General features: G+C 40.3%; 3 protein-coding genes across 3 annotated transcripts in view; 2 read left to right on the top strand and 1 right to left on the bottom strand.

Annotated features, from left to right (window-relative positions):
- Positions 1-920: 920 nt before the first annotated feature.
- alad (aminolevulinate dehydratase) lies at positions 921-10038 on the bottom strand. The gene is made up of 12 exons (XM_047372664.1): positions 9923-10038; positions 7771-7910; positions 7552-7602; positions 6626-6722; positions 6362-6497; positions 6196-6279; positions 4303-4391; positions 4153-4208; positions 3978-4065; positions 3805-3891; positions 2818-2947; positions 921-1284 (listed from the first exon to the last, which is right to left on the bottom strand). Exons 2-12 carry the CDS (start codon positions 7887-7889, stop codon positions 1226-1228), a joined length of 996 nt encoding a protein of 331 aa, XP_047228620.1. The 5' UTR covers positions 7890-7910; positions 9923-10038; the 3' UTR covers positions 921-1225.
- Positions 10039-12431: 2393 nt separating this feature from the next.
- Positions 12432-14810, top strand: tmem203 (transmembrane protein 203). The gene is made up of 2 exons (XM_047372929.1): positions 12432-12587; positions 12960-14810. Exon 2 carries the CDS (start codon positions 13112-13114, stop codon positions 13520-13522), a length of 411 nt encoding a protein of 136 aa, XP_047228885.1. The 5' UTR covers positions 12432-12587; positions 12960-13111; the 3' UTR covers positions 13523-14810.
- A 3354-nt stretch (positions 14811-18164) lies between these two features.
- Positions 18165-25600, top strand: part of tprn (taperin) — a 37862-nt gene continuing 30426 nt past the window's right edge. Inside the window, exon 1 of the mRNA XM_047372739.1 lies at positions 18165-20461. Coding sequence (XP_047228695.1) covers positions 18476-20461 — 1986 coding nt within the window. The 5' untranslated portion in view covers positions 18165-18475. The remainder of the gene's footprint in view (positions 20462-25600) is intronic.

The following is a 25600-nucleotide window of genomic DNA, read 5'->3' as shown; positions in this document are numbered from 1 at the left end:
TCTACTCATATTTTACTTCAGCCACATTGGAGCTTTCAAGCCTAATGTTCCACTCAAGGTCGTGCCCCAGCATCTCCATTGGATTCAAGTGCAAACTTTGACTTGGCCACTCAAAAATGACAAGCCATCCAGGTCCCGAGTCATCAGGCAGCCTCAGACCATCACAGCACCACCATGTTTAACTGTCGGTATGATGTTACTTGTCTGAAAGCAAAAAAAAAAATGCTACATTTTCAAAGTGACACTTTTGTCCTCACTTTTGAATATTTTTCCAAATGTCTTGTGGCGTTTTTTGGCGAACGTGAGACGGGCCTTGGTGCTTTTTTAGGTCAGCAGAGGTTTTGGCCTTCATGGAGGCCATTTTTCCCCTCTCTTGCTGAATCAGAACCTCTGACGTGAACCTTCTGGATGAGTCGTCGATGCTTTCTCGTAGTAGTTTTGGTATCTCCGCTTAGGAAGGGTCTCCACTGGTCCATGTTTTCTTCATCCAATGGTTCCTACTGTGGTTCACTGGAGTCCTCAGAAATGGTTTGTAACCCTTTCCACACTGATATTTGTTCTTGAATTTCTTTAGATCAGACATATGTTGCGTTCTACTGGCCTACTTCATGCCGTCAAGTAAGTTGGATTTAAGTGATTAATTCCACAGGTCAGGCAGTAATCAGGCCTGGTGAGTGAAAGTGAACCAACATAATGCGGTAAATCACATTTAATAAGGGGGGTTATTAAATTTTCACACAGGGCCAGGCCTTTTTCCCCCGTAGTAAAAGCAAATAATCCAAAAATGTCTTATTTAATTAGTTTCTCTTTTTCCGATTTTAAAATATGTTTGAGAATCTGAACAGATTACATGAGACAAAAGAAGCTAAAAAAGAAGAAATGTGATAAACATCGGATTTAAAGAAAACAAAAGCACACAGTTACAGACCAGAATGAACAGCTTTATTTAAAACCAACTCTAACATATATATGTCATAATTATCTTACTAATGATCCTTTAGAGGTCTTACTTTATGCAGCACTGACATGTTTTACTTAAGCACAATAGTTACAAAAGTTTTTACATTCTCAACATATCATCGTTTCAGACGCTAAAAAGCCAAACTAGTTTACCAGACTCTGGTCACAAAGCTGAGCTGGTGTGCAGATGATCAAGGAATGAGTTGTTTCCAGTTAATAATGTTCCCCTCAGTCAAAATGAGGCATTTAAAGCAGCGTCGGACCCTTACTCCTTCAGCCAGGTGAGCAGCTCGGGGGTGTAGTAGGTGATGATGATGTCAGCGCCTGCAGGTGACACCAACAGCTGAACTGTACTGAACTCAACAGGAAAAAAGCTTCAATCTTTCACCGTCTGCAGCTGCTGTTCTGGGATTAAACAGCAGAATTTTCTAAGTAGATCCATGTCTGTGTTGTGGCATTGAGCCGTGTTTCATTACATCACATGTACAGCTGGTCTACTTTTAAGTCATGGTTTCTCAACCTTGGTCCTCCGGGCCCACTGCCCTGCTGGCGCACAGCTGGCCTACATGAATGGGTAACCAACAGGCTTCTGCAGCACTGCATGGCATCCTGAGGATTTAATGAAATCCTGTGAATCAGGTGTGCTGGAGCAGAGACACATCTAGAACCCTGACGACCAAGGTAGGGAGATCTTGCTGTGGGTCATAAAGCTCCTAGAAGGAGTTTCTCCAGCCAGATAAACGGTAAATCAGTCTACTTCCCTCTTTTTCCAAGTTTGCTGTTCCTCAGCTTCATTTAAGAGTTTAAAGATTAGCACTGTAAAATCATGTTTAATAAATGTATCAACTGTTTTGTTTGATTCAAACCAAATAAATCAGGTTTTGTTTGCTTTTTTAAGACGCTTGTTTGACGAGCAAGAACCTCCTCTTTGTATAATTTCCTAAAACTTGTTTATTGGTGCTGAACAAAGTACTGAATTTTAGGTTACTTTGGTCTCAGGTCTTCCCCCAGTCTTTGATTTTATACACTGCCTTCCAGAAGCATTCAGGGGTGTCGTGCATTTACGTTCAGCCACCTTCACTCTGAAGAGCAACCAACCACCTTCGGAAGCAACCTAATCAGTAAACACATGGGAAGTCCACATGTGTAATGTAGTCCCAATTTAAACACTGCTGAAATGTGAAAACCTCAGATCTTCACTGTAAGCGGACTTTGGAGGAGCTGCAGATATCCACAGCTCAGGTGGGCGATTCTGTACTACTATAAGCAAAGGCCAATATCTGGTGGAAACACTGTGAATCACTCACACACCATGATAAAACATGGTGGTGGCAGCATCATGATGTGGGGATGCTTTTCTTCAGCAGTGACAGGAAAGCTGGTCAGAGTAAATCAGGGCAATCCTGGGAGAAAACCTGTTAGAGGCTGCAGAAGACTGGAGACTGGGGTGGAGGTTCACCTTCCCTCTGCACAACGACACTAAACACCCATCTATATTTATGTGTTCAAATGGCCCAGTCAAAGTCCAGACTTGAATCCAATTGAAAATCTGAGGCAAGATCTGAAAACTGATGTTCACAGGCGTTCTCCCTCCTAGGTTGGTTTGCACAGAAGAATGGCAAACATTGCTGTCTCTAGATGAATCAGAGCTGATAGAAACATGACCCAAACGTCTTGCAGCTGCAGTGATGGCAGTTCTACAAAGTACTGACTGAAGGGGGGTTGCATATGTGACGCCATATTTTTAAAATTCAGAAAACCGTGTATCCTTTTCCTTGAACTGAAACAGATGAAATGAACCCTCAGAAATCTCAGTTTGTCTGCAGGTTGATTGTTCCGCCTCTTATTTAACCTCACCTGCCCTGCGGAAGGCGGTCATGGCCTCCATCACAGCGGCCCGCAGGTCGAACGCTCCGGCCTTCGCTCCGTGCCACAACATGGCAAACTCCCCGGACACGTTGTATACCGCCAGAGGGTGGCTGGGGAACTGAAGAGAAGATGGAGAGAAACACTGACGGTGCGGTTAATGTCTCAAAGACAAAATGCAGCGATGTCTCCACAAAATATGTTGCTGCTCGCTGCAAGTACAGCCTTCACAGTTCGTCTGTTTGATTCTCCCCATCCTCAGGGTTCACATGAGATTCATTACAACATAAGCAAACTGTCGGAAAAGCTGCTTTCATCCACATGATTTCCTGCTGTTGCTACAAAAGGCAACAAGAGTCTGAAGCTGTGAATGAAAAGCAGCTCATTAAGACAACTTTTTAAAATCAGTCATGACCAAAGCACCTTCTGGTTGACTCAATGTTTTATGGCTTCCATCTCTGCCTCAAAGCAGTATCGATAACTGGTGCCCTCACAACGACAGGAATAACCACAGGACATGTGTGTGAGTGTGTGTGTGTAACACTCTGACTGCACTGCATGCTCACAGCAGACAACAAGATCCTGCCTTTGACAGGAAACAACAGTTTGTTCAAAAGTCTCCGTTTGCTTCCGATTACAGCAGATATTTCTACAGACGTCAGACTCTTAATATTAAACCTGGAGAAAACAGACTGAGAGGGAAGGAGGGATGTAGCAATAAATGGATGGATTAACAAATAAACCCCTCAATAAACAGATGGATACACAGGAGAAAGAATAAAAAGATAAGTCGAAGGAAAAACAGATGGATGGATACAACTTTTAGAGGGTGGGATAGGGAATAAAGTCTGGAAATAAAAAATATTTTCCACGAAACTATTTTGTTTAATGGAAATCATCCAGATGTGGAAAAGACCATCCTCCCAGACTGTGTAGGAACCTCAACTCCCTCTGCTTAAAAAACGACCAGCTGCTCACTTTGTCCTTGACGTCCCTCATGATGTCCAGGTACGGCAGGCCTGGTTTCACCATCAGCATGTCGGCTCCTTCCCTCACATCTCGCTCCTGCGGCGAACACAAACTGAGATATCAGCTACAGCTGCTGCGGCGATCAAATCCCCCAGAAATCCCCAAACAGAACCCAAACCGACCACAGCTCGGAGCGCCAGTCCTCTCGCTCCGGCAGGAAGCTGATAGCAGCGCCTGTCTCCGAACGCAGGCTTCGACTGTGCTGCGTCCCTGCATGCAAACACAGCGTGGAGTTACAGACACCTGAAAGGAGAATTCCTCTAATCTGAGGATCCCTGATTTACGGTGAGCATTTACCTGAAAGGACCATAGTAACAAGAGGCAAACTTCGCACTGTAGCTCAGCACTGAAACCTGGACGAGGACAAGGGCAACATTTAAATCTACAGTTTTTGGTTATTTAAGAAACGTTTTTGTTGCACAGACACCAGTTTCAGATAAGACTGACCTTGTTTCCCAAACCATTGGACAGCAGAGCCTGTTTTATGGCTCTGATTCGTCCATCCATCATGTCAGAGGGAGCGATGATGTGGCAACCTGCACAGCAAATTAACCTCTTATTAAAAAGGTGAAGCTCAGTCCAAAGAACTTTATAATCAAGCAGGAGAAACAACGTGTCATTTATACAGCCAGAGTCCAGGTTCATTTTGAGGATTTTTTTGAACACTTCTTTTTCCTAGATAGATTGAAAACATTTGAATAGATTTTTAAAAACTAGACCTTGGTGCAGTTTTGTCTAATTCATAGAGAGACAAGATTATTCATATAGGCTCAAAGAATTGCATGAAACAGTATTTGCCCCCTTACAGACCTTCAGATATACAGGGGTTGGACAATGAAACTGGAACACCTGTCATTTTAGTGTGGGAGGTTTCATGGCTAAATTGGACCAGCCTGGTAGCCAGTCTTCATTGATTGCACATTGCACCAGTAAGAGCAGAGTGTGAAGGTTCAATTAGCAGGGTAAGAGCACAGTTTTGCTCAAAATATTGAAATGCACACAACATTATGGATGACATACCAGAGTTCAAAAGAGGACAAATTGTTGGTGCACGTCTTGCTGGCGCATCTGTGACCAAGACAGCAAGTCTTTGTGATGTATCAAGAGCCACGGTATCCAGGGTAATGTCAGCATACCACCAAGAAGGACGAACCACATCCAACAGGATTAACTGTGGACGCAAGAGGAAGCTGTCTGAAAGGGATGTTCGGGTGCTAACCCGGATTGTATCCAAAAAACATAAAACCACGGCTGCCCAAATCATGGCAGAATTAAATGTGCACCTCAACTCTCCTGTTTCCACCAGAACTGTCCGTCAGGAGCTCCACAGGGTCAATATACACGGCCGGGCTGCTATAGCCAAACCTTTGGTCACTCATGCCAATGCCAAACGTCAGTTTCAATGGTGCAAGGAGCGTAAATCTTGGGCTGTGGACAATGTGAAACATGTATTGTTCTCTGATGAGTCCACCTTTACTGTTTTCCCCACATCCAGGAGAGTTACGGTGTGGAGAAGCCCCAAAGAAGCGTACCACCCAGACTGTTGCATGCCCATAGTGAAGCATGGGGGTGGATCAGTGATGGTTTGGGCTGCCATATCATTGCATTCCCTTGGCCCAATACTTGTGCTAGATGGGCGCGTCACTGCCAAGGACTACCGAACCATTCTTGAGGACCATGTGCATCCAATGGTTCAAACATTGTATCCTGAAGGTGGTGCCGTGTATCAGGATGACAATGCACCAATACACACAGCAAGACTGGTGAAAGATTGGTTTGATGAACATGAAAGTGAAGTTGAACATCTCCCATGGTCTGCACAGTCACCAGATCTAAATATTATTGAGCCACTTTGGGGTGTTTTGGAGGAGCGAGTCAGGAAACGTTTTCCTCCACCAGTATCACGTAGTGACCTGGCCACTATCCTGCAAGAAGAATGGCTTAAAATCCCTCTGACCACTGTGCAGGACTTGTATATGTCATTCCCAAGATGAATTGACGCTGTATTGGCTGCAAAAAGAGGCCCTACACCATAATAATAAATTATTGTGGTCTAAAACCAGGTGTTTCAGTTTCATTGTCCAACCTCTGTATGTCTGCCCCATGTGGACATGGATTAGTAAATAGTGATCTTTTTCACCATCATGTCTGTGATGCGTCAGCAGACACTCACAACCTCCACCACCTGACAACATTTCACTGGATTCAGTTTAAATTCACCAGAAGTTGAGCAACAGAAAGATGACCTGCAGGGTCAGTAATCCCACTGTAACTTCGCTGGAAGTTACGCCCTCTATTAGTTCCTGTTTATCTCAGCTCACACCAAGAAAATACATTTACCAGCTCGTGCATAAGCCAGAGCAACTTCTGCCAAACGCAGACAGCTGGCGTCGTTGTTCACAGTGCCGTCCTCAGTCAGGATCCCTGAAAATTATAAGAATTATGTATAAAATCAGACGTGTGCTGCGGATACTTTCTCAACAAGTAGCAGAAGGTAAACACTGACCGCAGTGTCCATGTGAGGTGTAAGGACACAGACAGACATCGCACGCCACGAGCAGCTCCGGGAACAAAGATCGGATTTTTTTAATAGCCAGAACAGCAGGAGTATTGTCCGAGTCGGCCCCCGAACCCCTTTCATCCTGAAATAAGAAGGATGGCTGTAAATGTGGGCTGAAGCACATAAACTGATGTATTGTGTGAGTTACCAGTTCTGAGTAATCACAGCATAAACATAGTTCCAGTTTCCTTTACCTCGACTTTGACGTACCTTTGCTATTTTTGCCGGGACGCCAAAAATGAGAACACATTTCAGACCTTTCTCCACGAGTGGTCGCAACATTCCCTCCAGCTTATTCACTCCGTATCTGTGGATCAGTTATTTGAAATGATTTAAAGGATCAAATGAAATCAGTCAATAAATAAATACACTATATTTTTACATTTTTTTAAAGGAAAAAAAAAAACAGATCTAAATCTAAATTTATAGAAGTAAGTCAACCTTGCATGTTTTAAATTGAATGAATCTATAAAATAAAAAAATACAATGAACACAATCAAAAGATACAATTAAATAAAATGAAAAACACAAATATAAAACAGTTTAAAAACCTTCTATTAAAATAAACCAAAAGATAAAATTCTACATAAAAATCAAAAACTTACGAGATTCATAAAATATAACGTAAAACAAAATAAATGTTTTAAAAAGTAAATAAATTATTAAAAATATTAAATGGACTGAAATTAAATCAATAAATGAATGATAAAAAATAAACACCAAAACAAAATCAATAAATTAAAATAAACAAACAGAAAAACAGTCTCAGTTGTGTGTTTGTGTGGAAATGAAGCCGTTTTTGCAGCCACTGATCCACCCAACTGGAAATGAAAGCTGGTTCCAGTTCGAGTCTGATGACTGGAAACAAACTGTGATCGCAGGTTTGCAGCTTTGAATGGAACAAAAATCTAACTGACTCTCTTCTTATCTCAGTCCAGCTTCACTGTTTGGCGCTGGGTCCACCCTTCCTAACAGCTTTTATCCGAAGACAACACCCATGATGTCCCTTATGTGTTCGGCCCCTGACTAAGTCAGGGGCCGAACACAAAAAACACAAATCTATCAGGAAAACAGCCGCATCCTCCCAGATCGAGCTATTGTTTCATCTGCAGCCGTGGTTCAGGTGTGATTCTCACCTTGCCTGTCCTGGCAGGCTTCCGATGGGCTCCACTGCATCTGGACTGTCTCTATAACAGAAAGTCAGACATAAACAGACTCAAACTTTTAGTAGATTCCTCTGAAACCTACCATAACATCATCATCCAAAGCTTTGAACTTCTCCAAACATCAAAACCCGAGGGGCTTGTTTCCCTTTGGCCTTTGATGAGGCTGAAAATGTAGAGTAATCAACTCACGTGATAAAGATGGGGTAGATGAGATTGTCTGGTCTGAGATCGGTGGCGCAGGTCTGCCAATATCGGAGCGTGGGGTGGAAATATCCGCTGTGGAGGATCGACTCTGCTGGTGTCTGCATCTTCACCCCTTAGCACGAAAACTACCAGGAGATCAAGTTTTTAGACTGAGAACAGCTCAAATTCTGTCATCATTTTAAAGCAGAGTCAAAAACACAACTCGATTATTCTTTTCTGTATTTATTGCATTAAGTGACCAAGTTACAGTAAACGGTAATGAGAAATAGAAATATTTATAATACACAAAATATACAAAAAGATTCTGCTGTTATGTTCTTTTTGTGTTGCTGAGTAACAATCGTTGCTTACAATGACAACAATATGAAAATATGAATTACAACAATAAACTGAAATGTATGTCATTCAAAATATGAATACTACAACCACAACTTCTAATAATAACAACAACAGTGATATAGTTGATGTAGAGGATAAAAACAATATTTGTTCCCTTCAGGCCCGGCTAGGTTAGCCGAGCTCAGAGCAGGAAGCAGACTCCCAGTTTACTTTTCGCTGCTCAGTCACTGGGAAAACTGAGCAGGCATGCATGGTTGATTATCAACATAAACTAGGATGAAAAGAAGTGATGGAATTCAGTGGAATGTCAGGAATAACATACTAAACAGGATCAGTGCTGAAAGGAAACCATTATCCTGAGCATGAACTTATAGCGACAATAATCCTGGAGTCAAATTGGCTCTTAAATGTGGATTTTTGTTTTTATTTTATAAACTAGTTTGTTGAATTTAAAAGAAAAGTCAGATTAATATCCACTTTTTACACATTTGTTCTCATATATGTAGTCAAAATGTTTTTTCCCCCCCCAACAGCTTTTTATTTTTATTTCTTTAAAGGGGACAATAATTAACAATGCTTTGACAAAAAACTTAATATTTTGTGATTTTAATATAATGTCCAGCTATAAATCTCAGAAATGATTGACTTTGAGTGAGTAATACAGATTATGATTAATCAAAAATCTAATGACATGTTAATTACACTCAAATTATAAAACTTTTTAATTAACAAAATATTTTTTGTTGATTTTGGTATTTAAAAAAAAGAGTCTGATATGAAATCATTACAGAATTACACTTAAAAAAACTTTCAAAAGCTTTAATTAAGAAAAGGATAATATTGAGCAGTAGTTTTTTATTTTGTTTTTAAGATCATTTCCATGTATAAATCCTACTAATAATCAATTTGGGTGAGTATTGTAGCCAAACTGCTAATTATCATTTATTGATTACATTCAATTAATTTTAAAACATTTAATAAATTATAAATGTTTTGAGTATATCAAAGAAGAATCTGATTATTTTCATATTGTTACACATTTACTGTAACAAAGTAGACTTTTACTGTTTCAGGTGTTTTAATGTAAAAATAATAGAAACCTGAAAACATTTGATGGTGTTTTTATTCTTAATTTCAATGCATAACTTTTTATAAATACTTTAGCTGAATATAGACAAAAAGCTCACTCTCATTGGTTAAAAACACGTTGATTACATTTAATTCATTTTAAAATATTTAATAAACTGTATCTGATTGATACTCTCGTTATTTCACATTTAAACTAACAAAAGTAAACTTTTTACTTTACCCCAATCAAGTTTTTCAGTTGCAATTATATGTCCTTTTAGAATAATTCCCATATGTAACTATTTAAAACATATAAGGTTTAGCTCAGTAAGCGCTTATTCCCATGAGATAAAAGCATAATGACTAGTTAATTACCTTCAAATCATTGTAAAATATTAAACACATTAACAGTAAGCAATAAAAAGTGTTTAAGTCTAAACTCGTAACTCCCAGAAACATGAAGCCTCCTTTCATGAGCACAAAATAAAACAGTGAAATTAATGATAAGCGTCTGTTTACATAAAATAAACTTTAATTCATCATAAACAGGAAGGTCAACTCTCAACCGTCTGTCAATCTGTTTAGTGTTTAGCATTTTAGCTAACAAAATATCTCCGAAGTGAGCATAGAAATGAGAGAAACTATACAAAAACTTTATGAAACTATAAGAAAATTCTAAATTGATATAAAACCCAACAATAGTCTATATAAAACAGACCATTAAACTCACCTCAGAGTAGAGAGCAGTCTACTTCTTCACATTCGGCTCAGACTGATAAATGTTGCTTCTTCTTCTTCTTCTCCTTTTACGATTTCACAACAGCTTTAAGTGACAGCCCTTCCGCCTCCTACAGGTGAAGGGTAAAACAGCAAGCAACTGAAGCTTGATATGCCACTTATGCATTACTGCTACTGATAATAATAGTTATAATAAATATACTTATGATAATAATTATAATATGTACTACGATAATATATTTAGACATTAAAGTAAATGGTTTTAAAATGTTATTAAAAAGAATACAAATCTGACTGATTTAGTAAAAAAGAGGTTAATAAACATAACACCTTTAAGGCTACACATAAAATCCAGAAGACAAAGACAATAAAATATCCAGTTATTTATGATTAGACTTAAAAGTGGCAGAAAAATCAAGGTTTTGATGACCTGATTCCACTCTGGTCTCAATGAAAAGAAAAGTTTTAAGTCTAACTTTAAAAGTAAGGCAGGGACTGGTTCTTTAATACTGAGAAGTAATGGCTGAAGGACCACCACCACCACATTTAGTAGGCCAAATAAAATGAAAATAATAACTGCCTTTATAGCCATAACTCCCTTTCTTGCATAAATCTAAAAGAAAAAAAAAAAAAAAAGAGATATTTTTAATCAGTAGTTAAATAATTTTCTATGAAAATATGTTGAATCATTTAAAATTAGTCAAAACGGTTCACTTTAACTGTGACTTACGTTTGAATCACAGGTCATTTTTGATGTTTCCTGATGATTAACAGTGTTATATTTATTCATATATGTTATAATTACAGTCTTTTAATAACATTCCTTTCATTTTACTTCCTGGTAACATCAAACTGACCAGTGTTTAAACAATAACTACAGTGCTTTGAACTTTTTCACATTTTTTATCGTTACAACTACAAGCTTTCATATATTTAACTGCATATTAATGCCATGGACAATGTAATGGACTCAAGAAATAATGCATGGGTTTCAACATTTTTTAACATATGCAAATCTGAAATGCATTTTGTGCTTTTATATTTACTCTGGCACCCCTGAATAAAATCCAGGGCAACCATTTACCTTCAGTAGTCAAAACTGAATTTTTTTGTCTACATGTGAAAAGCTTTGTGAAGTGGGACACTAACATAGCACATCACATCATAAACAAAGATTTCTAGATGCACAAAGCTGCTAGCGACAAACCCTAAATAACATGCAGCCAAAATCTCAATAAAATACACTAAAGTTTGTGGTTTTAAGAGGACACATACTGGAAAAACGGGTAACATATTTTCATTGACAATTTGCAGGATATAAATATATTTGTGAAATGCTTAAATAGAGTGGTTCTCAGTGTGTCACACTTGCTAAAAAACTTTCTATGAAAATATGTTGAATCATTTAATATCAGTCAGTGAACCGTACTTTAACTATGACACATAATCATGGTTGCTATTTTAATGTTTCTCATAAAATTAAAACCTCAAACTGAATGCTGCATGTCCCCAACTCAGTTTGTCATCATACATTCATATCAGTTTCTTCTTCTCCTTTGAGGCATCAAACCAACCAGTGATCATCTTTTTAACATTTACTAGTATTTAACCTCAACCGAATGCTGTTGTTTTCAGCCGTCTTATTACATGAATGAATCATTTCCTTTCCAAGGATTCTGAATAAAATCCTCCAAATTCTACATTTAAAACTAAAGTCTGAGTCCCAGTGAGTCAAACACCAAAAAACCACCAGAGAATCTGAACATAAAAAAATAGTTTGTTTAAAATTCCCTATCCACTGTAAAGTACTTTTATTTTTTTATAAAGGTATTGGTTTATATCAATGCTGCACAAAATTCTAATAAAATCATTTAAATGTTAAGCTATTCATTTTAGTTCAAATTTGAAAATGATTTAAATGAAAGAATAGACAAGCCATCCTGAGCAGACAGGTAAAAAAGATACATGTGTACAACTATTAAAATCTGTTGACTAAGAAAAAAACGTGTAAAGAAATTAATGAAATTGCTAATGATTTTTTTATTTATTTAATTTCCCTTTGGGATTAATAAAGTATTTTTGAATTGAATTGAAGATAAAAAGTAATACAGTTACATAAATAAATAAATATGAATAAATATATAAAGAGAAGTTTTTACTACTTTATAGGTAGCGGACAGATAACCAAAAGTATAAAGGAAAAATCTGAGCAAAAAGAATAAATAAGAATAAAATCATAAAGCACAGGGATTCAAAAAAAAAAAAATCGAAAGTATTTATATTTTAGTAGAAAAAGACAAACTTTTGAAATCCTTCATAAAAATAAATAAATAGAAAAAATAGAACAGAGATAATATCCAAATAGAAAATGTTTGAAATAGGAAAAATTATATAAATAAATAAACAATATAAATAAATAAATAGTAGAGGATTGCTGTTAGTTGCCTGTTTCGTGAGAACCGGACAAATTCTTGCGCGGCCCCTGTACAAACTGTTGAACTCCACTAGGTGGCAGCAATGCTATGATGAGTGCTACTATATAGAGCAAAGAAGAACTAAAGCAGAAGCTACCATGTTAGCGGCTTGTTAGCATCGTTGTGTTCTGCCTGTTTCACTTGTAATTATATGGAGAAGAAGAACTACCCTTTGTTTCTAAGGTAAAGTAATTCCATATAACCGTGAATATCTGCGTGATGATGCGTGTTTACGTGTTGTATGCGTGTTAATGACTCCTGCATCATGACTGTGGTTAGCATCCAGTAGCATTCGACTGTTCTGAATCTTCGAGCTGTTTGTTGGTTTAAACGTAAATGTGATGCTGTGTCGTAGTGAATTAGAATAAAACTACATCATCTGGATCATGATCTCCGTTAAATAGCCTGAAAAAGTGAACTGACAGTGGGAATAGTTAGAGGGAGAGCTGAAGTCATGGGCCCTGTCTGCTTTACAAACAGAAAGCTCTTTTTAACATGGGAAAAACAGGATTTTTAATGACGCATCCCCATAATTATGCTCTGCTTTTTCTTTAGGCTGGATGAGAAGATGTAGCCAGCCAGGTGGGAGATCTCTGTAGTATCTTCTGTTCCCAGATAATCAGTCCCCTCCCCAACCCTGGAGCTCCTCCAACCCTGACCAGGAGCTCGGCTCAGCCGCCTTTTAGTCCATCCGTCCATCGTCAGCCATGCTGTTTTCTCTCAAGGAACTGGTCCAGTGGCTGGGCTTCGCCACCTTTGAACTGTTCCTCCACCTGCTCGCCCTGCTGGTCTTCAGCATGCTGGTGGCTCTGAAGGTGGACCTGTTCCAGGTGAGCTGGTGGCTGGTGTTCATCCCCCTGTTCACTGCAGATGGGCTCAGCACTTACTTCACGGCCATTGTGTCCATCCGGCTGTATCAGGAGAACGAGAAGCGCCTGGCGGTTCTGCGGTTGCTGTGGGTGCTGACGGTACTCAGTCTGAAGCTGGTCTGCGAGGTGCTGCTGTGCCAGAAGCTGGCCGGGCAGGAGCAAGCCCGAGACCTCTGGTATGGCCTCATCGTGTCACCACTCTTCATCCTGCTGCAGCTGCTGATGATACGGGCATGCCGAGTCAATTAAGGGGGTAGCCGGCTCAATGATGACACTGAAGCAGAGACCACTTTCCATCTGCCATGAGAGATTTTAAGGATACAAGTGATGTCGTTTTTCTTTTTTTGACATGTCACCTTTAACGAAAGAGTTTTTCATGTTTGGGGTTACACTACAATGTACCTTTCCAACACAATCTCCAGAAAATCTCTCATCAAGCACGTTGTTGTTGCAGGTTTACTTGTGGTCAAGGACAAATTGTTTCTCTGTGGCAGATCTGTCATGCCTCTACATCCTGTAGTTACTGGCAGATGATGATCCATACGGAAAAGCACGTTCCAGCTCTGTGCAAAGGTCCTGAGTCATCCCTCATTTCTTGGCATTTTCCTTCCATGCAGCCAAATGTCTGGTTCATCTTTCACAGACAAAATTAGTCTTTATCAATCGTTTCTCTAGTCTTTGTCTCCATTTATATATTAAGTGTTTCTAAAATGTTAAATTGATTTAAGAAAAATATGAAGAAGATCAGACCTTCTTCAGACTTATGAATGGTATCAGCTCTTTGACCCAAAATATTAGCAGCAGAGGAGACTGATAAAATCTGCGTGGTTAATGTTCAGAAAAAAAACCAACCAAAAATATACTATAAAAATTCAAACAAATAAAAACTATAAACCCAAAAAATGTAAAAAATTACACAGAAGTTAAATAAAATATTATATCCAAAAATGATGATGATGATGCCAGAGAAATTAAAGCTTGGGGAAAAAATGACTATTTTGGTCAAAGCTAAATTTAAAGAAATCTGACTGACCCAAGACTTGTGCACAGTTCTTCAGTAGTGCAAGGAATATGTGAACTTGATAAACTGTGGCGACCTTACAGTTGTAATTCCCAGGACAGCGCTGCTGGCTTGCTAATGGTTCATTATCTCCTGTCTGAGTGTTGATGGGAGTGCTGGTCATATAGCATCCACCTGCAGTCACCAAGCTAGATTGGTCTGCGCTCATCTTTCCTAAAAACATGCTTTTTTTTTTCCACGGCGTACAACGTATCCAGCTTGTTGGTTCCTAGTAAATGTTCTGCATGTATTTATGGCCTCCTTTAATTTAACTCTTGATGTAAAATTCTGTGTAATATGTATATGTTGAATCTTTAAAGACAAATCCACATGTTTATATTTATGTTATGTTTTTGCTGCAGTACATATTGGTTATTTGTATAGATTATGTAAATAAAACAAACATTTAAAAAAGTGTGTGGTTAATTTAATGGTGTACAGCCACTAGCTGTCCACAAGGAGGCGCCACTAAGCCAGTTGATAACCCAAGGAGCTTTAATTGTTCATTATTTTTTCATTATCTTTTTCATTTATTGTGAGCCTATAAACTAGTGCATTAAACTCTGTGCTGCACATGCCTTTTATTATAATGTTTTTTGATAAGCATAAGTATTTTTGGAGTACTAGTAAATGTGCAATAATATGTAAAAAGTAATTCCTTATATTTTCCTTCAATGGACATGAATAGTTTTTCCTCTAACATTTGCTGCTTTATAAAAAGAAAGAGAAAACACAGCGCCTTGAAGAAATCTTTAAATCTGCTGAACCTCTCCACCTTTTGTCCTGTTTCAACCACAACCTTCAATAGATTTTGTTGGGATTTTATGTGGCAAACCAACCCAAAGTAGTGCATAACTGATGTGGAAGGAGAACAGACAATGGAAAAACAGTCAGTCATTTTCTACCGCTTATTCCATAGTGGGTCGCGGGGGAGCTGGTGCCTATCTCCAGCAGTCTATGGGCGAGAGGCGGGGTACACCCTGGACAGGTCGCCAGTCCATCACAGGGCAACACACAAACAACCATGCACACACTCATTCATACACCTAAGGTCAATTTAGAGTGACCAGTTAACCTAACTGGCATGTCTTTGGACTGTGGGAGGAAGCCGGAATACCCGGTGAGAACCCACGCATGCACGGGGAGAACATGCAAACTCCATGCAGAAAGACCCCAGGCCGGGAATCAAACCCAGGACCTTCTTGCTGCAAGGCAACAGTGCTACCAACTGCACCACCGTGCAGCCCACAATGGAAAAACAATTTACAAAAAAAAAAAATCAGGGAAGTAGGGTATATGTATATGCACTTGCCCCTGTTTAACATGATACCCCTAAATAAAATCCAGTGCAACCAGTTCTTGAGAGGGAATTAGGCTGGGCAGGGAGAGGATTAATCAGAGAAGTTGCTTAATGTTTATTTCTATAACATGCTTTTGTTTCAAAAACTGAATTCTTAGCAGTTTTGTCACAGCATTATAAGACTCACATTCCACCGCTAAAGCTACACCTGGCTGTCCAGTGAACTGACAGCCCGGCAAGGAGAGCATTACTCAGAAAAGCAGCCGAGATGTTCAGGCAGGAGAATTTGTCAGCAGGACAGCTATTTAGTCGGGCGGTCTACAAATTTGACCAAGAGTGGCAAGAAAAAAAGCCATCGGATGTCAGGTTAGTGGTTTCCTACAAGCTAGGCGACACTCAAACATGAGGAAGGCTGTGCTCTGGTGAGATGAGATCCAAAAGCCACGTGTGGAGGAAACATCTGAACATACCATGGGGAAACATGGTAGTGGCAGCACTGTGCTGTGGGGTGGGGGGGTTCCTCTGCAGGGATAGAGAAGATGGATGGAGCTACATAACGGGCAATCATTTCTAAACAAACCAAAAAAATCTGGAACCACATGTTTTTCTTCACAAGTAAATACTCCCATGTGTTGGTCTGCCACATAAAACTCATAAAATTAATTTCAGGTGTTGGTTGTGACGCGACAACATTCAAATTATTCAACACAGAAGTTTTGCTTGCTGTCAGTTTGCATGAGCCAATGTTTAAAACAACAGTTTATTTACGACACAGTGAAAGTCCCTCCTGACATCCCAGAAAGGTTCATGTTGGTCAGTTTCCTCGTTTGTGTTTGTAGGTATCACCTATTTTATCAGTAAAGCCTTCATGATTGAGGAAATAATGCACATTGGGTCTAATTTTCCTCTGCGCTGTTCGGTCAGACTGTGTTTAATTACGGCTTTGCCATAAATATTTGATTAGGACCAGTAATCTCATGTAGCACCCAAGAATAGCCCACTTAGTGCTGATTCATGTGCAGCCGACTGCTCAGCTGTTCACTGGACTGTATCACTCAAACTTATTCGCTGTATCTAAACACCAGATTCCATTTAATAAAAACCTTCAGATATGTGATTCTGCTGTTATACTGTAGATGCAAAATTAAATGTGTGAAATATAAGAATTTCAATAAGACTGGAAACACAAATATTACATTAATAAATTAATTTAGAGATATTTAATTAAATGTTGAAATATTTTTTCAATAGTTATTAAATATGAAAATACAACACCAAAAATAGAAAATAAATAAATGCAAGAATTATCACATATGATATTACTACAAAATAAAATCAGATATTATTTAATGATTATGACATTTAATTCTGTATTGAATAAATGACTGACACGTTTTACAATAATAAATGCCTTTTAATTCATTTAACATGATAGAAAAGCTTTTATTTAACAAATTATTTATTATTGGGTCATCGTAAAGAGAAATCCGATAAAGAAATAATTATACAAATATTTGCGTATTTGTGCAACAGTCCATCATCAGATAATTTAAACTCTTAATGCTGGTCATTAAACCCACCCTTACATCTGATTAGTTGTTCTGCACAGCAGATCAATTTCAGACCAATCAGTTTATCTATAGCAGTGTTAGCCCCACCCACTGACTTTGATGGATAAGGCAGAGTTGTCAAATAAATTCATAATAAGCGTCTACTAAGGACTATGAAATAATTAAATAAATGCCTTAATAATTATAGCCTTTTGCATATAATAAATAAATTTTTATAAACTATGTGTTTCAGAAGTTATTTACATATTGATTGTGAGATTTTCCTTCCACTCAACCTTACATTAATAGGCTTGGATCACAACTCCCTGTACACAGCCAACTTCTTTAGCACTGACCTTTAGCAGCTTACCCTCCTTATGGAGAATCAGTTCTAAACAGCCTTACCCATGAATGTAGCCATAATATTTCTGTAGTAAAAAAATCTTAAACTTAAATCTGTGAATCACGTACAAAATGTATGTGACGATTTGATATAAAACAGTACTTTCACAATTAGTTTTTTAATATAATCACTAAAATAAATTCCCTTTTTAAATTGATAATCTAATTTAATGATACACATGCATGGATATGAGCCTTTGAAATTATTAAATGGAAATAATTTGTACAGGATTATATATAACTAATGGATTTCAATCAATTACACGTAATAAATTGTTAAAAAAATATATATTCTCTTGATATGAAAATAATTAAAATTCTATTAAATTATTTTCAAACATATTTTAATTAATAGATTATTTAGTCAATTAAGTGAGTATTGATAAATATATATTTTTCTTTGTATGTTTTCTTCCAGTTTTATCTATCTATCTATCTATCTATCTATCTATCTATCTATCTATCTATCTATCTATCTATCTATCTATCTATCTATCTATCTATCTATCTATCTATCTACCTATCTATCTATCATCTAAAGCTAAATATTGAATTTAAACGCAACAATTTTGATTGACAGTGCTTCCTTGCATCCATCACAATGGGAATGGGAGTGGCTATACTGAGAAAGGAGGCGTACCTATAAGTTGAGTTGGCCAATCAGCATCTGGAGGAGGCGGGGCTGCGTTCAAGGGACGTGAGGAGAAAGGGAGCTAAACAGTAAGCAGGCAGACAGAGAGAGAATAGCAGCGGAGGAAGGGATGTGTGTGCTTCCGCTGGTCGGTGCTGCAGGTACGATCACAGCCGGATAACAGCGTTCATAGCGCCGCACCAGATTGCGGCGAGTCCCCCGGAAATTTCTCTGTGTTCTCCACGCGCAAACTTACACAATGTCCGGCGGTGGAGACATCCGCGTCCTCCGCCAAGAAGCCGGCCAAGAGAGTCCGAGGATGCCGGCCTGGAAGCGAGAAATCCTGGAGAGGAGGAAGGCTAAGGGCGGCGTTTCTGCGGGGAGCCCTGCCCCGGAGACGAGCCCCGGCGGCGCTGCGGGGACCCATCACGTCAACGGAGATGTAACGGGAAATGTGAACGGCATCAGCGGTGGTACGAGAACAGACGGCGGGGCGAGCGGTGTGTCCGGGCGGAACTACACCATCACCACGGCAAGCCAACATTTCGCCAACAACAAAGAGCCCCGAGCGGCGGCCGCAGAGAGGACAGCACCCAGGGAGAGCCTGGTGCTGCAGGAGAGTCTGGGTCCACTGGAGGAGAACCCGTTCATCAAGCTGGAGAAGGAGCGCAGGAAACGACAGGACCGGGAGAACGCCACCCGTCCAGTTCAGCACATCCTGGAGCTGTATGGGAGCGTCCCCGGAGTCCGAACCATCCGGGCCGAGAATATCATCATCATCGAGTCGGATCTGGATTACTTTCCGGAGGCCGAAGAGGGTAAAAGCTGGCAGCAGAACGGCATGGACACCTACAGCTCTCTGAACGACCTCCTGGACCGGAGAGGCAGCGCTGTGACGGAGATAAGAGCAAAGGAGGTGGTCATTTATGACACCACGCTGAGCCGGAGTGAGGAGAACCTGAGCACTCTGGGCCGCCCTGACCCTGATGGCCCCCATGATGCAGGGGAGGGCCAAGGGAGGGTCAGCCGGATCCTGCAGAAGTTCGACAGTAACTATGGAAAGCTACAGAAGAAGTCCCACAGCACAGAGAACCTGCTGGACCTAGATTGTAGTGCCAGTACCAGGCCAAGACATTGGTCCAAGCCACAGCCAGATCTGGTGCCAAAGCCCAGGCCAAGTCCAACTGTCAGCAGCCAGCCAACATCACCCATCTTCCAGACTCCTTGGACTTCCAAACCTAAGCCACACCCGGAACAGCACCACCCAGGGTCGCCCCAGCCGGTGTCCTCCTTTCGGCAGATGTTTGAAGGGGCCCATGTCCCGAGCGTTGTCTCTAGAGACGAGCCAGACAAAGGTCAGAGCAAGCTCACCAGGGAGCGAGACTGGGAGGGTGCAGAGGTGCCCCCCAAACCTAAGGTGCCATGTTCTCCGGAGACCCGCCGTGCTCGTGCCGAGTCCTCCACATTGCCCGTCTCTTCAAAGGTTTTACGTTCCTCCTCTGAGTTTGAGATCCGCCCCTCCCCTAAGCCAGACGTCAACCAGATCCCAGACGGGGACATCCAGGCTCGAGCCCTCGCAAACTTGCGTCTGCAGTCAAAAAACTCCTTTACAGTGGTCCCCAAACGTCAACTCCAAGGGTCGACTGCATCCAGCAACCCAGGACCACCAAGTCCAGTCAAGTCCTCACCATCACACAGAGCCGAGGCGCCCTCGCCAGGAGTGCCAACTCCCCGCTCCCCAACGCTCAGCCCAGCGCTCACAAAGAAGAAAGAGGAGAAGGTGCTGGAGAAGAAGGAATATGAAGCCCCTCCTGTTCCTCCTCCAGCCTGCGAACCCACTGCTCCTTCCTCTCCACCTGTCCTGACCTCATTCTCTTCTTCACCACCATCTCCAGTTCCAAAACAACTCAGCGTGGAAAAACTGCCAGTCACAAACATAGATGATATCGAGGTGGAGCCACCGCAGCATGTCCCTGTCCCCAGCCCCATGGTGCAAAGGAAAAAGGGTAACACCTTCACCGTGGTGCCTAAACGTTCAGTGGACCCCCAGAAAGGCTCAGCCGAGCCCCTGCAGGTGGCTCCAAGTGAGGCCCCACCGGGATCCACTCCACCACAACCCCAGTATGCACATCTGGGCAGCTTGCTGAAGAAACGCTACCCTGCTGTGGAGGAGATAGAAGTCATTGGAGGGTACCTGAGCCTTGCAAAGTCCTGCCTTTCCAAGACCGGGTCGGTGGGCAAGAAGGTGAGAAGAACACAGCTGACTTACTGCAGCACAATATTAGGAAAACATGCAAATGCCAGCACAACGGTTCTAATCTATCCCCATGTTTCTTAGTCTTCTCCTTCTCTATTTTCACCCTTTCTCCACCACTCTTCATGATCTGTAGCTTTTGGCAACTAAATCAGGAGGCCTAAAACTTCATGCACCTGATTGAACATATTATTTGTATGCATTGCACCTAAATTACAACAACCTTCCAAATATTGCATGAAAACAGTGCTTTGAGATTGGGATTTTGCACACATCAGTTTTGTGATGACTGTTAGGATTTTTATTTTATTTTTAAGTTTATTTGATAGGGACAGACACACATTGACATAGACCAACTGAACAAAACAGCAGTCCCATGTTTGCGTCATAGTGCAATAGCAACAGCTAATTCACAGCACTTGTACCTAGATGGGCTTTTTTTTTTTTTTTTAAAGTACCTCTAAAAATGAAAGTAATATATTGTGAGGCTCCAAATTTCCTTTAATTTTTCTGCAAAATTGCTGCTTTTTACTTTCAAAAGTCTAAAAACTTTGCATCATTGCAATTTGGGCATCTGTGAGGTTTGTTCTAGAGCTGCACTGATTGGTTGGCCACAGATCGTAATCAGTTGATTTTTTTTTTAATCTAATCTGGGATTTTTATGTTTATTTTTCATCTTCATTAAATGCATCAAGACTTTCTGCTCCCACCGTTTCAGGTCTGTAAACGCATCACCTTTTTAGCTTAGCTGAATATGTCTCTTAACCTATAAGCTGTAAGTTAGGGACATATGTTTTGGAGCATAAATCAGGATATTCTAGTAATTTATTCATTTTCTGTTTGATTAAAAGCTAGCTCTATCAGAGAACATGCAGCACAGTTCTCCATTTTCTTCCCTATTGTGCGTTCTAGTCCTTAGAAAGAAAAAATTGGAAGTGGTTGAAATCGGTACTGGCTGATCAGACCTCAAAGAAAAGAGGAAATCAGGATCAACAAAGATTTGTGGGCCTGATAACGGCATGTGCCTTGATGCATGAATAGGGATAATCTTCATTTTTGGTTGTATATAAAATTTCACCCCTATCAAATAACCGTTTTTATTTGTTAAAGTTCTTGGAAAGGAATAGCATTTCTGTCAAATTTTGGAATTGGCTCATCAGATTTACATTGTTAGGCCTAAAGGCAAGCTGTATTGGTTCTAAATCAATGAATGGATAGGAGAGAGCAAATTTAATTGCAAACTAAATAATGAACACAGTGCAACAAACAACACACTCTTTGTTGGTGCATTTACAGGCCAGCTTGAGTTTTGTTTTGGAGCAATGAGCAGTAGAAAAGAAAATGAAGATTATGCACATTTTGACCATTTTAAAATCAGAATCGGCAGATCAGACCTTAAAGAAAAACCAGAAAATCTATATCGTTTGGAAAAAGCCTGATCCGTGAATCTCTAGTTTAGTCTCTGTTTGCAGGTTGCATCAGTCTTCCTTTCTTTTTTGTAGTTATATTTCTCTGATTCTGGATCTTCCCCTGGTCTAAATTAAGAAGTGGCACGTCACACAGGAGTGGCTGAGTTTTGGTTGCACCTGTCTCCAGACTGTTCTCCGACCAAGCCGTGCAGTATGTGTGTGTGTGAGTGCTGATCTAAATCTCTTACGTTCAATCCTTGGACATGCTGCAGCTCTTTATGATTAAGTGGATTAGCAGTGTGTGTTTACACAGCCGTTTGGAGCAACTCGCTGTGCCTTTCTGCTCGTTTTATGTTGTCCCACTAATGCATGTTGTTTGTCGCAGAGCCCATTACTGTTTCAGGTGGCTCTCCAAGCCGGTTAACTGACCAATCCCATCAAGGCTATCTTCTGTTCCTCAACGACTGAAAAGGAAAATGTCCTGTTTCCTAAAAAGCAGCATGTTTACTCCTGAGGCGTTTTTTAATCCAATCAAGCAAGCGTGTTTTGGTTTTCTTTAAAAATCACTGATCTGATGCTTGCCTGCTTAAGGCAAATTGTCCACGATTCACGTGGATTTGGGATTAATTAAATTTTAGGGAGTGTTGCTAATTAATTTTGTGAGGAGCTGCAGGGTTGATCTCTCAGATTGAAAACTGGATCAGTCTTGCATGCAATGCTTTGGTTTTTGCAGGCCGGCTCTCATGATGCATCCTCATTGTAAAGGGAGAGGAAACAACTGCAACCTTCGGTTTGAATTTCTCTGTATTGTTTTTAGACACTGGGGTGAGATGCACGGGAACCACAGCATCCTGGACAAGAGTGCACCATGGTTGCATGATACACCTCATCCTCTCTCATAGATGTGCAGAAGGCAATAGAGTGCCTTGCAAAAGCATGCTTACCCGCTGAAGATTTGTACATTTTGCTGCGTTAAACACCTAAACTGTAAGGTATTTTATTGTGATAGACCTCAGGTGTCGAACTCCAGTCCTCAAGGTCCTTTGCCCTGTAATCTTTAGATGTGTCTCTGCATCAACACATCTGAGTCACACAATCAGGTCATTAGCAGGACTCTGTAGAACTTGAGTACTTGAAGAGGTGATTCAGATGTTTTGGACTTGGGACACATCCAGAAGTTGCAGGACAGCAGCCCCCGAGGACTGAAGTTTGTCAACCTGTGATAAACCGACACAAAGATGTGGTTACATGTGAAGTGGGAGGAAAAGCTCCCCTGAGTCAGTACCTCCATAGAACCTCATATCTGCAGCTTTGTAAATCTAGTACCTAGATATTAATAACCAGTTTTCTTTAAAAAATTGGATGGAGAGCATCTTTGAAGCATCAAATTTCAAGTCTTGCCACAAAGTCTAAACTGACTTTGACTAGGCCATTCTAACACTTGAATCTAAAACATTCTATTTTAGCTCCAGATGTGTGCTTGTGGTCCTGCTGGAAGGTGAACCTCCACCCCAGTCTCAAGTCTTCTGCAGCCTCTAACAAGTTTTCTTCTAGAATTGCCCTTTATTTACCTCCATCCATCTTCCCATTAGCCCTGACCAGCTTCCCTGCCCCTGTTGAAGAAAAACATCCCCCCACCATGATGGTGCCACCACCATGTTTCTTTAAACGTTTAAATTAAACGATTACTTATGAGTTTCTTACACCAATAGCTTTCCTCTTATTTTTCCTGTTATTCGGATTAAATTAGGCACACATGCTTACTTTTTGTTGATTAGGTGGTATCTGGGGGTAAGTGGGTTACGCTGGGTTTTATTTAGGGGCATTGCACTAAATGGGGCTTAGTACAAATAAACTGTAAACATTTCAGATTTTTCCCAAAAGGAAACTATTTGTTTTCTTTCACTATTATTATGCACAACTTTGTGTTAATCTATGCAGTAAGACCTTTTTTAATTCATTATATTTTAAGGTCGTAACTGGGCAAAATGTGAAAAAATGCAAAGGATGTAAATACTTTTACATGACACCGTTCAGTTCAGTTCGTTTAAATTTTCCTTCCAAGTAGCCAGGCTTTCTTATAATCTTTTAAAGTGGTCTTGATCCACAAGCCTTCTGAGGGTCTTTCAGATCTTTTCTTTGGACTTTGGCTCCTTTTTCTGTTGATCAACAGAACTTTTAAAAATGACTATAAGGTCTCGCTCTTGGAAGGAAAGTACGAACCCTTGCACAGTGCTGTAGTTATCTCAGTGACCTCTGGAATCAGCAGCTCTTCAATCTGGGTCAGTGTTACAACCTCTGAGACTTTGGCCTGCTGTCCCGTTTCCACAGCTAGGAGCTCTTTAATCCTCTGCTCCACGTGGAGATCACCTTTTACAAGTAGGGCAAGGAACCTTTGCCTGTTTCATCCATGGCAGCCCTGGTAGAGATGCATTCAAAAGCGATGAAATGTATAAAAACACTTTCTTCTCTTTCTGCTCGGTCGGATTTTTGTTGTTTTTTGCTCTTTTCTGTACCGAGCCCTAACCAGAAAAACATGGAGGTTTGGGCCCGGCCCGCATAGTTTGTGTGGAATTTTTCTCTCTGTGTAAAAACAGCCTGCCAATAATGGTTGCTTCTCAAAGTTCTGGCTAGGTATTTTTCCCCCCATAAAAAACGTTTTTTTTTTTTTCCAGAATCAGAAAAGCTTTATTGCCAAGTGCGTTTTTGGACATACGAGGAATTTGGACATTTAATGAGGCCCTTGGCCCAAAAAATATTTACATCAGAAACTCGAGCCGATCCTTGACTCATTCCTCTTGACTTTTCCGCACCTATTTCTACTCCTGCATGTCTTTTTGTTGCTGCACCTCAGGCAGCTCAGACCCTCCTTTAGCCTGATTCCTTGTGTTTCCATTGCACATCGCTTGGAGGGGAAAGTGGTGGTTAATAAGCCTCGCTCCCAGCTTCCTGTGATCTCCTCTGTCAGGGAAGGAACTGTGGAGGAGCTACTGTATGTAGGTCAAGTGCAGCTTCTTATTCCACGTCACTCTTGCATTTGCATAAAATCGCTCTGAGTTTTTGGGTTAAACACAGACTGGATTTCCTTTCTTTATAATGGAAGATGGCAGAGCCTCTGGGAAGTGATAGATGTGGCTTGCAGAAAGCCGTGGGAGGCGACAGAGTTTGTTTTTGAAGTTTCTCCTCCCGCTAACTACTGGTTATTGTGGAAAAAGGAAGAGGGAACCACGTGTTTCCCAGCAGAAGAGATTTTTATCACGGACTCTTTCCAGTGCTTTTGCTCATTTGGAGGAACTGTTCAGTGAACAGGAAAAGTTGTAAGAGGAACAAAAGTTAGTTTAAAGGAAGCTAAATGGATTTAGATTTACTGCAAGCTTCATCCTTAATTATTTAAAGGTGTTTTACAAATAAAAGTCTGAGAAAAGGTACCTAAGTCAGATTGTGTGGAAAGCAGCTGGGAACACCGGTTTTCAAGTCTTGCCACAAATTCTCCATTGGATTTGGGTCTGGACTTTGACAAGGCCACACTAACACAACTGGATTTCTTTTCTTCCTGACAGTATTCTTGGTGTTATTGTCCAGCTGGAAGGTGAACTACAATCAAGTATTTAGCAGCCTTTTACAGAGAAGTATCCCACAGCATGATGCTGCCACCACCATGTTTCTGGGTTGGGATGGCGTCTTCAGGGTGATTTAGGCTTTTTTTTTTACAGCACCATCC

This window comes from Girardinichthys multiradiatus, chromosome 8, assembly GCF_021462225.1.
Source record: "Girardinichthys multiradiatus isolate DD_20200921_A chromosome 8, DD_fGirMul_XY1, whole genome shotgun sequence".
Lineage (NCBI taxonomy): Eukaryota > Metazoa > Chordata > Actinopteri > Cyprinodontiformes > Goodeidae > Girardinichthys > Girardinichthys multiradiatus.
This window is presented reverse-complemented; position numbering and strand designations above follow the sequence as displayed.

Excerpts from the sequence above, each read along its gene's own strand:
- alad (XM_047372664.1), bottom strand. The coding sequence starts at position 7,889 with ATGCAGACACCAGCAGAGTCGATCCTCCACAGCGGATATTTCCACCCC. Across the intron at positions 4,209-4,302 it reads CCAATGGTTTGGGAAACAAG|GTTTCAGTGCTGAGCTACAG; the intron begins GTCAGTCTTATC and ends GTCCTCGTCCAG. Across the intron at positions 3,892-3,977 it reads GACTGGCGCTCCGAGCTGTG|GAGCGAGATGTGAGGGAAGG; the intron begins GTCGGTTTGGGT and ends TGTTCGCCGCAG.
- tmem203 (XM_047372929.1), top strand. The coding sequence starts at position 13,112 with ATGCTGTTTTCTCTCAAGGAACTGGTCCAGTGGCTGGGCTTCGCCACC.